We start from the raw sequence: 13,755 nt of genomic DNA on the forward strand, positions 1-13,755 counted from the left end.
TTGCAACAGTTAAGAACTAACAACCTTATTACCCCACATACATATTTTATGAGTTTTTGTTTTTTTTTTTTTGGGTTTTTTTTACTCAGAAGTACCACTGCAGGACTTGGTTGTGCATTAGCAACAAAGAACTTAATTTGGGCCTGAGAGAGTTAATATCTGACTAGAGGTTGCAGTTCAATCTGTCCACTGGATTGCTTTGTGGATGATATGGAACTGGTTGTGAATGACCAATTCCAGCCAGGTGGGAGGTTTGGATTAGTCAGCATGCCAGACTTGAAATATAGAACAAACCAACCTCAGTAGCTGCCTGGTGGACATAGATTATATGAGAACATAATGTCAGAAGTGACTTATATTCACATTTGATGAACTCATTCTCTTTCCAGGATTTCTGATCTTTCTTCAGTGATCCCCTGCCTTCCTCTTGGAGATACAGAAAAAGCCTAATTGCCTTCCTATTGGAAGCACGAAAAAAACAGGATTGTAGCTACTTCCAGGGAAATAAAGATGGAAAGTAGCACCCAGGTGCTGCTAATCAAATACACTTGATTAACTGATCACTGGAAAGTGTGATTACCTCTATAAGCACAGAGGTTTGGGCAGTTTCCTGTTCTGGAGCATTCAAGTGTGAGTTAACACAAAGCCACAGCTTTCCCAGGAGTGAACGTCACAGCTAATTCTCCCGCAAGGTCAGACTGTGCTCAGAGAAATCACAAAAACTTCGAGAGTTACATGTCAAACGCTACAGGCCTCAGTTACATTCATGACAGTACAATAAGAAAACTGAACAGGTTTGGTTGGACTGCTTGTTTGGCATGACCAAGTTTGCCAAGAAAAAGTTTCTTCTTTCTAAAATCAATCTCAGCATGAGATTGCAAAATTGCATCTGAACTAAACACAAGACTTCTAGAAAAATGTCCTTTGAACAGTCAAGACCAATGGAGATCTTTGGCCATATTGCTGCACCACATTTAAAAACAAAAGCAAAAAGCAAACAAACACTGCATATCAACATAAGCACCTCGTACCAACTGTTGAGCACAGCAGTGGAGGACAGATGATTTGGGCTTCTTTGGCAGCCACAGGATCTGGGCGCCTTGCAGTTATTGATGATGAACTCCTCTGTAAGTGAAAAGTGAGGCCATCTGTCCAACATCTGATACTAGGCCCAAAATGGGTGATACAACAGCACAATGATCCAAAGCTTGTAGGCACATCTAGGACAGAAAGGCTGAAAGAAAAGAATCAAAGTGCTGTGGCAAAACATTCAGAGATCTGTGTATAAATGAATGACCACAAATCTCAATAAACTGAAGTATTATCAAGAAAAGTGACTCAAAATTCCTCCACAATGACATGAGAGACTAATAAAGCGCTGCAGACAATGATTACTTAAAATTATTGGTTCTAAATGCAGTTCCAATGCTACTGAATCATGGGGTGTATTTAGTTTTTCACAGGACACTGAACATTTTGTTTTTCACATGACTGTCAGCTACTGTATATGGCTCATATTTAGCCTTTATGGTTGTCTCGGGTAGTTGGACGGCACTCAGCAAGCTCCGTACAAAGTCCTAAAGAAATAGTTAAGGCCGAAACTGAGGCTATGTTGTCATGTCATGTACAGCTGTGTTGTTTTGCCTGAACTTCAGTTTGAAGAATGCAAGTGGAAAGCAGACTGGATGTTTTCTTTCCACCTTATCCATCACAGCAACTAGTGGCTGTTGTCTTTTGTTGCTGAACCAGCCAGTTTGTCTCTGAACCTCTTCACTCACTGACTTTATCATTATCCCCAGAAAATCATTAGTTACACATGTTGGTGATAAGAATTGAACATATGTATATTTGTCATCTATTCAGAAGGAGTGAAGGGAACCTCTTTCAGACACTTTCTTTATCGTGGTGTTTTAGCCCACTTAACTTGTAATGCGTACCTGAGTATTGTTCCCGACCACATACAGTTCAGCCATCTTATGATGGTTGCTTTCAGCAGCATGACCTTTCACAAAGCTCAAATCATCTCAAACTGGTTCCTTGAACATGAAAATGAGTTTTTTGTTCTCAAATGGCTTCCAGATCTTAACCTAACAGCAATTTTTAGATGTGGTGCAATACAGTTTTATAGATTATGTCACTGTTTAGTTAAAGGTTACTTAGCCTATTGTGTTGTACATATTCAGGAAATCAACATGAACAATACATGAACATTCATTCTGTGTCATATTTCCAACCACCTAATAAATGGTCCCATATCCACTGTCCTGTATGTTACATTTTGCTTTCTGCCAGTTCCTGACAGGAATATTTAGCTCTTTAGCTGCTAAATGGAACTTTGTTTGCTCCAGCGTTTTGCATCTCTAGGTTGTGTGCCTTTTGAGGCAGAGCGTGCAGTAGGTTGTGCAATGGTTTTTTCTTCTGGTTTCTTTTTTGGAAAACTGCATTTTGAAATGACACAGATGAAGCCTAGCAGAAGGAACCTTTTAAGTAGGAAAGTGTAAAAACAAAATGCTTATTTTGATACAGCTCAGGGGAAATGCAGAGTCTGGTAACAATAATCATTAGTTTTGTCCCTGTGCACAGCTCTTTTCAGTTGAATACATTATTAAAGACTAAGAAGATCAGCTATAAAACTTGTGCCAATTTAAATCATTTCAAACTTATAATAGTGATCATGCTGTACTGCAGTCCTGCTGGTTAAATGCTGGAGTCTACATGATCATTTTGCAGCTTTCATCGTCCCATTTTAAATGACAGGCTGCTTCACTGATGTGTTGCACCTCTGGTCAGAAAAGCAGACAATGATGCACAAAAAGGACGGTTCTGATAGATGAACTCAGAGATCCATTTATTGATAGAAAAAATGTTATGTTAAAGCAAGCTGGCCGTGCACCGTTTTAAGTCTTCACTGCCCTCCCTGCATGGTCTTTCTTCTCTTTGTTCCTCATGTATGTAACAAAGCTAATAATTTATGTAGGTTATTCTACCTCCCTCTGTAGACACTGTAGTCAGTAATTGTTAGGAAGCATGTTCCACCTACACTTTCTCATATCACATTTGTATTCAGCACTCATTCAATAAGCATGATTTCAGAGCTCTCTGGCACTACACGGGACAACAGTGTCACCTATGGGCTAATAATAGATCTGCACCCTATCAAGTCAAGTGCAGTTTTTACTCCTGGACAGTAAATGGGTGAAAAAGTGGGGGGTTTTGTGTGTTTTTTAACATATACTCACTCTTGCTCCTCGTATATATTACCTGCAAGATGGACAGAACCTGTGTTCTCAGCGCGCTGACATTAATGAGGCCGGGCAGATGTCAAACAAACAGACACAGTGGAGTTCAAAAGAACATGAAAGAAAACTGATTCTGAATAATTCATTTTTCTGTTGCACTTCTCATTACTGTAATTACACAGCCATTGTTCTTTGACAGGGACGAAATGTAAAATTACAATTTAGGCAGTGAAATTGTCATTTGTAGCAATAATTGACACTAATAAAATGATTTTTCCTTCTTTCCCCATGGAACATATGCTAATCAAAATGTGAAGTATTAAAGATGACACTAACAGGCGTGATAAGCAGTTAATGAAAGATGGGAGGCAAGTGGGACAGTAATAGACATACTCCAGCTAATAAGTTCCTGTTCATTAGAGCATGCAACTGTACCCTCCTCCTGTCTTGTCTGTTTCTTCTGACTGACAGTTCTGACAGCCTTTCCTGTCAAAGGGAAACTTTTGACCGCATGCTCAGATAAAACGTTAATAATTCACAGCAGCACTAAGCAAGTTATAAGCCTCTTTATAAATGGATCAGTAGTGTACTATTATTGGAGGATGACATAAGCCTCTACTTGACTCTACTTAAAAATAGATGACACTGTCTATAATGCCAGCATTTTGATGACATTTTCTTGAGTCTGGGAGGATGTCTTCGCTGCGTCTTGCAATGTTGGTGGGCTGACTCACACAGAGTGGAGCAGAGATGACAGGCTTTGATCTCTCCCCCTCTGTTTCTCCAGCTTTTTTCTGTTCCCCCAGTGGACTTTTACACATGTCGACCCGCAACCACCCTGAAAAAGCAGAATGAAGATCCATGAAATGAGATGACAAATACTAGGCTCTCCTTGTGACACGGCAAATGAAAAGCCTGATGGAGAGAGAACAAAAAAGAAGGCGGTGCGAGGCAGCCTAAACAGCGGACTGTAATGAGAAGTGTGTGACTTCTGTTCACTGCTGATGGCCATATTAATCTTACTGCAATAAAATCTGGTCAGGCATTCACAACGGGAGGACACCAAATGCAGCTAAGGCCCCAAATTGCACCCTGGAGGCATGTTACCCTTTAAAAAGAGGATAGGAAAGTTCTGCAAAAAATCCAGAAAATAGCACCTGTGTTACAAGTAGGCGGTAGACGGGCTGCCGGGAGGGCTGGAGGCAAGTTATCTGTAACCCATGCAGCTAGGGTGGTGTCGGAGGGCTGCGGGGAGATCAGGAGTGGTGATTTTTGCCATTAGGACTGTAGCGATCTGGCATGCAGATGAGGGGAACTCTCAGAGATAATCATGCTTACACTGAATTCCCTCATTACCTCTGAAGCTCAGCCATGGGCAAGAGTCCAAGTCACACAAAAATACGCATACTGCACGCGCTCAGAGAGCGAGAGCTCCCAGAGTGAGCATAGTATGAACACAGGCAGTATGTTGATCATAAGGATCTAGGAAATTAGGCTATTAAAGTCAGCCTGTTGGGATAACACAATGTTCGGTGTAATAGTGCAATGCATGTTTTATTCTTGAAAATATTGAATATTAAGACTCTGAAGGGATTTTATATGATTACATGCTCAATAGATCAATGTTACGTAAAAGCAAATTAATTTGTTCAGCGTCACCTATTGTTTCCCTCCACATGACTCTGCTGAAGAAGCTCTGAGAAATCCCTGACATCCCTGGTTTTCACTTCTCTCTGCTTCAGCCTATTATACAGTTCAACCCTGCTCAAAGTCACTTCAATTATCAGCATGATACTGTGAGTGCCTCTGGTCCCAAGAGGTATTGTAACAGTACAATGCTATAGATCCGATTTAGATCTCAGATCAAAGATGTTACAATTTGCCCAAACTCTAATTGGCGTCAAGTAAAAATAGACTTTTTGAACTTCCTCTGATCTTTGTCAGTATGGGCCAACAGCAGATATAAATGGTGACAACGTTCAGTAAAAATGGTTTTTGTTGCTTTTGTTTTTTTTGACACACTAACTTGTGCACGTATGCTGTTTGAACACTACAGTTGTCTTTTTGGAAATACCTGCTCCGCTCATGTTTGATGTCAAGTGGAAAAAATAGCTAAACAGGACAAACATGTTTTGAGGAATTTGAAAACACCAAACAGATCCACTGCCATACATTCTCCTAGTGTACAAGGGCTCATTCAATTAGACACAAGATTTTACGCTTTCCATCTAACAGTATTTCACATTTTTAGTTAAGTCTTGTTTGACACATTTTTCAAAAGGAAATTTTGTAAATGTTGCAACAGGGAAATACATAATACCTGCAGGGAGCATACTGGCAAATAATTCACATTAAAGAGGCTCACTGTTGTCACAGTGCTGTGATACTGACTGGAATTTTTGGGACACATACCGGAACTAATTGGCATTTGTCACTCTTTACTCAGACACCTGTGGATCCCTGCATGTTGTTAGCTAGTATGTTTACTAGACGATCAAAGTTGGATGTGATTGCAACATGGTGAAGCCCCGCATTGCTCTGAGTCAGTCTGAAACAAGCTCACCCTAATAGTGATCATCACTCAGAGACAAATTTAATATGCAAATTCAAAGGTGAAAGAGGCCACAGTGTAAAATTATAGACATTTATAAACGTCTAACCCCCATAACCCCATTTTATTACAGTCTTTTCAGGCACACAGTTACTAATGTTTCTTTGTCAGTTCCAGCAACTTTAAAAGAGTAAAAGGAACACATTCTCTCAGGCCCTCCTACCAAACTGTCAGCACCTCGTTCATCATGATGAAATAAAGCAAGCAACTGTTTTCCTGCATAATAGCACAGAGGGAAGTTTCTCTAAGGTTAAACACTATTTTAAGAAACCACATGAACTTTGAGGATTTAAACTTTGTGGTCTATTGTATGTGTATCTGTGTATATGTTTCCTCATAAGTGTAAGCTAAACTGCGTGAGTGAGCTTGCGTTTGTGTGCTTGACTCCGTGAGAGGAAATGCTGCCAACAGAGATAATAAAAAGTTTTGTCAGGTGTGTGTGTGGATCTGTTTTATGTTTCTGTGTGTGGGTGTGCATTATGCAAATACCTATCTGGTATGAGCATGAACAGGTAGCCAATTGGAGTGGGATAAGGAAGTTAACAGGATAAAAAACCCATTGTGGTGGGGCAGCACCTGCAGTTTCTACATGCTTCTGTTAATTCTAAGCTTTCGTTAGCAAAAGGACTCACCTTATCTGACTTTACACTCTAGTAAACTACGGTGTCGGAATCTCAGGAGACTGCTGAAAGCGGATCTTCGCGAGACCTCTAACAGGTCTGGTCAGACTCCATTCTACTGCTCTGGTAGGCTGTCACACTGGTTCTGGATAATCAGCACTAATGACTGGTTGCAGTATAATTAACCCGAAGGCTCAAAGTGTACTAAGTGTACAAAATCCTAATAAGAATTCTCAATATGCTTTAATATGCTGATGTTTTACCTTGTTTTAGTCAGGTTGGCTGTGCATGTGGTATTTTCATTTCACAGTTTGTCTCTTGTTACTGTAATTTTTAGCTATGCATTGGCTACATTATTTGTTTCAGTCATACAGGACATCGTCAATTTTAAAGACACTGAAAGCTGTATTGTGTAATTCACAAAACTTAAACTTTAAGAGGTTCCTCTTTGAAGTTAACTTAAATAAAAATTAAATGCAAAATTAAGAATAAAGACAAATAAGATTTTTAAAAGTCCACCAAGTTACTTTCAGTTATGTTTCAGTGCTACCACAAGGCTTTAGCTCTGACTTAAAGGGAAAGCAGCCAGTCTTGTCAAGAGCAGACAAAATGTTCATGTTAACTTATTCTTCAACTGCTGCTTGTGTCCTTGCATCATGACATATCCAGTGCAATGATTGTTCTCTGTGACTTGGCCGACAGCATATTGATTCATGACTGTGACTTGAATTGCTGCGTGCGCGTTGTATTGACAGAAACAACTTTCTGTTGCAGAAACTACTCTCTTGTTAAGATACGTGCTTGGCACTCGTAGTACTCATAGATTGAAGATAAACACATAAGAGATTTGGGCTGATTGGCAGCTGATGAGATGTTCTGCTTTGATTTGACGAATGTATACCTTATCTTCTGTAGAAATCGAATTCATAAATCTTGGCTTTTGTTTGCTATAAAACTGTTTTGCTAGGTCTTTAAAGTGATAAATTTCTCTAACTGTATGCAGATGTGTTATACTGGCGACTCAGTGTTTACTGAAGAAATGTGTGACATGGCTTGGAGCTATTTTGTTTATAACCTACCATAAAACTGCAGCCAAGTTTTTCTATGGAACGGTCAGAGTACTGTGTATTACACTGTTTAATGTGTAGCCATTTAAAACGGGTATCTCATCTGCTAGCCTTTCATAGTTTCATTATCATCTAGTAAGTCAGAAAAATTTAGAATAACAGCACTCACACCTAAGCAGCTCTTCTTGTCATTTTGGGCAGATACAGATTTAAAGAAGATTTTAAGAAAAATAATAAATGATCGTCCCAAAACTTTACATATACAGACAACACTTTATTTCTTTTAACAACAGCAGTATTAGCTGGACGTTTGGATTTCTATGTCTGCCTTATGTTCTGAGCATTCAAGGGGAATTTCAGTGCAACAGTAACAGAAAACCAGATGCTGGCATTGGACCATCGAAGATATGACTAAGCTATTGTGCACATGCAACACTTGTGCTACCAAAACAGTGGAGGTGCTGAAATTCACACTGACTTTATTTACATGGAATGCAAATATACTTGTGGTTACATTTGAAACATGTCTTTATTTATTTTTTATATGTGAACAGCTCACCCTTCAAAAGTAACTGCACCTGTGAATAACGAATCCTCAGTGAGTCGATATTACGCTAATAAACATCAACTCAATGGCGACATAAGCTGCTGTACTTTAAGTGCATCTAATGATTAAGCGGAGTGTACCTTTCTGTTAGTCTTCTGCTACTTTACTTCTTCAAGGATGATGCTACAAGCAAACCAAAAATATGATTACACCACTGAAGAACAAATAAAATTCATGTTTTAAGCTGGGTAAAAACAAATAGATTAGACCTTGATTAAAATACAAAACCCAACAGACCCTTTCTTCATAACGAGTACACAACATGCCCAACCTGCCACCTGTGCTGACACGGAATAAGTTTGTGACCACACTTTGATGGTAACAAACAATCAGACCTGTGTTTGATTTTTTTTGCTGAAATTCTGACACCTGTGGTTACCACAATAACAGCAAGAAGAATGTAAAAATAAGGGAAAACATTTCCAGAGCAGCTACTTTCCAGATGGCAGTTAGCTCGAATACACTGAATACTGCTACATCAGATATGTGAAGCAGCAGCTGCAGCATTTGCTGTCTGCATTATTAGCACGTTACTTTAGCTTTGATGCAATGTAAAGAGGACAGCGTCTGTGCTGACATCCTGTGAATCTGTTGTGCGTAAATAAAGTAGATTCAGTCATGCATGAGATGTATACATAATCTTTTAATATGGAATGTCATCATCGAGGTCAAAAGCTCAATTTTCTTTACCTTTATCTATGCGAGTATGTGTGCATACATGAGTGACAGATTATTTTTGACTCTGTCTATACAGTAAAGTACTACCCTCCTGCCTCAGCCCCTGGGCCATGGTACATCTGAGCATAGAAGTAGCAGTATGAGTGTAACTACATCCACAACCCTCGACAGCCAGGTGACCAGTGCCTGGGGCCCTGCTAACCCCTATCCTGATGGTGAGGATTATTGCACACATTGACACAATCAGAATGAGGCCTACTGTATTTTTATTCCTACTCTTATATTCTGAAGACTCCAGTTCACTCAATGGTTACAAAGCTGCAATTCAAAATGTAAATAATTCAACAATTAGCAGCTAATGTATTGTTCACCTGGAGAGCCCAGAGCTCTGAAACACAAGGCGTGAATTAGACATACCCAGCTGAGAAATAGTGTTACAGTAAATGAATTTGCTATTTAATTGTTGACAAATACCTTTGCTTGTGGGAGTCATGCTTCCCTCATCAGATACACCTTTACAATGAAACTAAATGAAGTCACTGTTAAGTCTAAGAAAAGAGCAATTATGTCTGTGCCTGCAGGTTCATTGGTGATGGCTGGTTACACGAGCCGTCTGTGGCCTCATGAGTCCCAGCCTCAGTTCTGGAGTAAGTACCAAGTGTGGGAATGGCTGCAGCAAATTATGGACATGCACCAAATTGATGCCTCCAGCATCCCATTCCAAAACTTTGACATCGATGGCCATCAGCTTTGCAGCCTAAGCTACCAGGACTTCATCCGTGCAGCTGGCAGCGTGGGACCCATTCTCTTCCACAGCATCACAGAGCTCAAGTGGAGCGGTACGTCTAAAAACTCTGGGAGAGAGGTTTAAGGGGCAGCAAAGGAAGATGATTAGTGCCAATAAAAAAGAAGCTGGGTGATCCGAGTTGTGTCTGGAACGAGGTCTTGATGATGAGTTGTTGAGAACGGATCGCAGAGCTGGTCAGGGGGTCGCACAGCATGCTGCTGTAGAGGGGCAAAGGATTGCTTAGAGCCAAGGAGATGATGGATTTGTTGTTTGCTCTTGCTAGAATGGGTTTCCTAACAAAGCACAGAGGGGGTGTGAAGCTGAGAAACAAGCTGAGAATTGGATCGTCCATTGTTTTTTAATTAGAGCTTTTAAACAAAGTCAAAAGGTTTTTCTTTTTTCTTTGCCTTTTTTGTTTCTTAGGCCTAATACTTCATTTTTTGGCTTATACCTGTTGCAACTGTATGTATAGCATGTGGCTAAATAAGAAAAGAAAATAATACAAATTTATGTAAATTACACAAGCAGACTATATTTTATCTAGCAAATAAAGCCAATACCTTTTCAAGAGTAGCACCAATAGATCTTGCACAACAGGTTTAACCCTGAGGTTAAAAAGAATTTCGAAGTAAACTGAACCAAGAGAACAGTTCTGCTATTGTTGTAACCAACTGTAAGAAACCTGCTCAGTTTCTTGAGATAAGGTGTCACATTTTAATACATCAAATATTGTTCTCACACTGATTGTGATCACAGGGTGTTATTGCTATATGAGTTTGAAGTCATTGGTGGTTATTGGAATTTAGAATACATTTCTGATGTTACTACTTTTTTTGATCAAAAAAGGTGTGTCGGTGCTTCACTGTTGCTTTTCCCATTTCTACTGAGACAGCCGGGAAATGGGAGAGAGGAGTGCAGAAAGTAATTTGTTGACCAATCCCTCAATACCAGCCATTTTGAAAATAGTGAATGTACTGACTTAAATATTAATTTGCAATTTATGCTTATATTTATATTATATAACAAATTTCCCACGTGTGGGACTAATAAAGGTTATCTTATCTTATCTTATCTTATTTCATTTATTTTTCCATCTTTATCTCTGCACAGGCCAGTACCACGTGGATATAGGGCAAATGGAAAGCAAACCTGAATGTAAGAGTCCTTCACACAAAATGTTAGCCAAAAACACAAACATCAGCATTATAATGAATACATTTTCCTGTTCATTGTACTCATTGTGTTATTGCCCTAATTAAGCCTGCCTCCTACCTATTTCTTTCACAGTAGACTTCTCTTGTCCATTTCCAGATGTCAGCTATCCACCTGGAGGTACTGCTGTGATATTTCTGCTATTGTCTATTCAAGTTTTATTCATCGCAGACAAAAAATACTGACCTGACTTCTTTTTTATTTAGAAATCTATGACCCCTCGGTTCACCCCCTTGCACCTGTTGCCTCTCCCAGGGCTCCTAGTCCAGGTGAAGATTTATTTGTACTATATAGAGAGCAACAAACTGTGTAACTGAAAATTATGTTTCACAATGAATAATCTCTTTCCCAGACATCAAACGATCTTTCACCCGTCCACATCCAGTCAAAAAACACAGTAAGTAATAGAAAAAATCTTTTTAAACTAATGCCTTTTATGTAATTTTGATGTTTATTAAACAACCACTATCTACTCTTTTGTTGTTTTTACCAAAGACCCAAGGGGGACCCATTTGTGGGAGTTTATCAGGGACATTCTACTGAATCCAGAGCGAAACCCAGGACTGATCAAGTGGGAGGATCGGACAGAGGGTATTTTTCGTTTCCTGAAGTCAGAGGCAGTGGCACAATTATGGGGCAAGAAGAAAAATAACAGCAGCATGACTTACGAGAAACTAAGCCGTGCAATGAGGTACAACCCCTCACAGCTCTCTTACATTATTTATTAAAATATAAACCTTATGTTTGCATACCATGAACACACAATCACGATTAAGACGTTGGGATGTTGTTTTTCTCAGATTGGTGCTGTCAGCAACAGAAAACAATAACTTTTGTTTGAATGACCATGAATAAAGATGAAAACGTGTACTTTGTGCTTCTATTTGATGCATTAATTCATCTCTTTGTGTAACTGACTCTTACCTTAACGACAGGTTGTTTTCTTTTTAGTACCTCTTTGTTCTGTTAGTTGATTTGATGAAAGAATGACACAATACTGTAGACTGCTGAATTCTAAATAGGTTATGGAGAATATTAAATGCGTAAATAGGTGTGAACAAACTGGTGTAGGAGTTATTTTTTTAAATTAATGGGGTGCAAGAATTTAAACTCTGTCTGAAATGCAAGCACAAAGCTAAAGTAGCACAAGCGAGTATATGTATGAAGTTGCCAGTCTTTTTCTAAACAGAAAGTTAAGAACAAGTAACCTGTAAACTGTGATGTGATAGAACCTGAATTGTCAGTAAGTTTCCTGGCATTTCCAGCAAATGGCAGATAAGAACGCAAAGAATCTTTTGCATTTCAACTGTCAGTTGAAATGCAAACGTCATCAGAAAGTACTGCGGATTATTTTGAACTGACTGGGGGAAAGTGGAGTGAAACACAAACAGCAGTAAAACTTTACTTAATTCAGTCAATCCAACTAAGTGAAATATGCAAGACTTTTTTTATACATATGTTTTTCATAATCTAAAATTACTTGATTTGTCCGTTCTGTCTTACAGATATTACTACAAAAGAGAAATCCTAGAACGAGTAGATGGCCGCAGGCTGGTTTATAAGTTTGGAAGAAATGCAAGAGGGTGGAGAGAGTCGGACAAGTGACGGTTTCATTAATTTATGTTTTATTTGGTGTTGTGTGCTTAATGCTTTATTATAGTTTGCATTGACTGTTTTTGATGATGTCTAAACTGTTTTTCTTCCTGTTTTTTTATTTTATTTCAATTTATAACTATGTTGTGATACTGCACTGAAATATTCTTTACTGTGCCTTAATAGCAGTCAAACCTTAAAATCTTGCTTTAAAAAGATGAAAAAATTATAATAACCAATTTTTTAAAGAGTTTTCAGATGTTTCTTTTCAAACAGATACTTTTTCCAAGTACCAAAAGAGCACATGTCGATAACACATTCAAAATACATGTGGCAAAGAAATGTATGTAGCGTGTTTTGACACTGATACTGTGAAGTGTACTTACGAAAGGATGATTGTTCACTGCTTAAAAACCAACCAACCAACCAAAAAAAAAAAAAAAAAACAATAGTAAGAAAATAATAAGGCCAAAGCACAGCACTGAATACATAAACTAGTGATGAACTAGAAATATTTACAATGTGACAATATGGTTTGTACTATTTCATACTTTACATCCATTGAACTGTCCAGAAAGTGTGTAAATGTTTGTTGATATTACAAATAAAGCTTGTAACTGTTTTTATTTTATAAAACTCTTTATTTTCATGAATTCCATGTGTAAGATCTGAATGTAAATTAAGAAACTGAAATCCATCCATCCATTTTTTTTTAACTGCTTATTCAGTTCAGGGTGTCAGGGACTGGAGCCGGTCCCAGCTGTCATTAGGCGAGAGCAGATACTCTGGACAATCACACTAGCATTCACACCTACGGCCAATTTAGAATCACCAGCAAACGAGCATGTCTTTGGGAAGCCAGAGTGAACCTCGGGAGCACAGGGAGAACAATCAAATTCCAAATATAAAAGGCCCAGGACCTGAGGCTTAATTCAAGAATTTTAGTTATATGAGTCAGCATTAGACACTTGCAATTAATTTAGCATTTGGCTTCAGTCTAATATGCAAACTGCAGCTATTCTTGCCCAAACTTGAACAATATTGATGAGCTACAGAGTGCTGTTTAGATCCACAAGTGAAAGCCTTGTTCCCACTAAATCTGTTACAAGCTTGACTCTGAAAAGCCATGCACTTAAAGATAGTTACTGCTTTATCATGACAGTGTGAAATGCCACACAGTTAATTGTTTGCCACTGTGTGCTGTAGCTGCCAAGCTGGTTCCTGCAGGCAGCAGACAAATGAGAGGGCCTTGATGGCCAGCAAGATAAAGGCAGTGCCAGTAAAAAACTGCCTTCTTTGACTTGCATTTGCAAGCAAATCCATTGCTAATCTTCAAATTTG

At 38.8% G+C, this 13,755-nt stretch overlaps 1 protein-coding gene across 4 annotated transcripts; it reads left to right on the plus strand.

The window, feature by feature from the left end:
- The first annotated feature begins 6,394 nt into the window (after positions 1-6,394).
- ehf (ets homologous factor) lies at positions 6,395-13,050 on the plus strand. Of its 4 annotated transcripts, none has more exons than XM_026176401.2 (9): positions 6,395-6,596; positions 8,899-9,037; positions 9,404-9,661; positions 10,720-10,764; positions 10,897-10,941; positions 11,028-11,090; positions 11,174-11,218; positions 11,317-11,512; positions 12,327-13,050. In XM_026176401.2, the coding sequence occupies exons 2-9, from the start codon at positions 8,962-8,964 to the stop codon at positions 12,424-12,426; spliced, it is 828 nt and encodes a 275-aa protein (XP_026032186.1). In that variant the 5' UTR covers positions 6,395-6,596; positions 8,899-8,961; the 3' UTR covers positions 12,427-13,050. The 4 variants fall into 4 exon arrangements, with proteins under 4 accessions (XP_026032186.1, XP_026032188.1, XP_026032189.1 ...); XM_026176403.2 differs by having other exon boundaries at positions 6,429-6,596; positions 10,900-10,941; XM_026176404.2 differs by having other exon boundaries at positions 6,429-6,596; positions 10,921-10,941.
- Positions 13,051-13,755: the final 705 nt, after the last annotated feature.

The sequence above is a fragment of the Astatotilapia calliptera genome, chromosome 7 (genome assembly GCF_964374335.1).
Source record: "Astatotilapia calliptera chromosome 7, fAstCal68.1, whole genome shotgun sequence".
In the NCBI taxonomy this organism is placed as follows: domain Eukaryota; kingdom Metazoa; phylum Chordata; class Actinopteri; order Cichliformes; family Cichlidae; genus Astatotilapia; species Astatotilapia calliptera.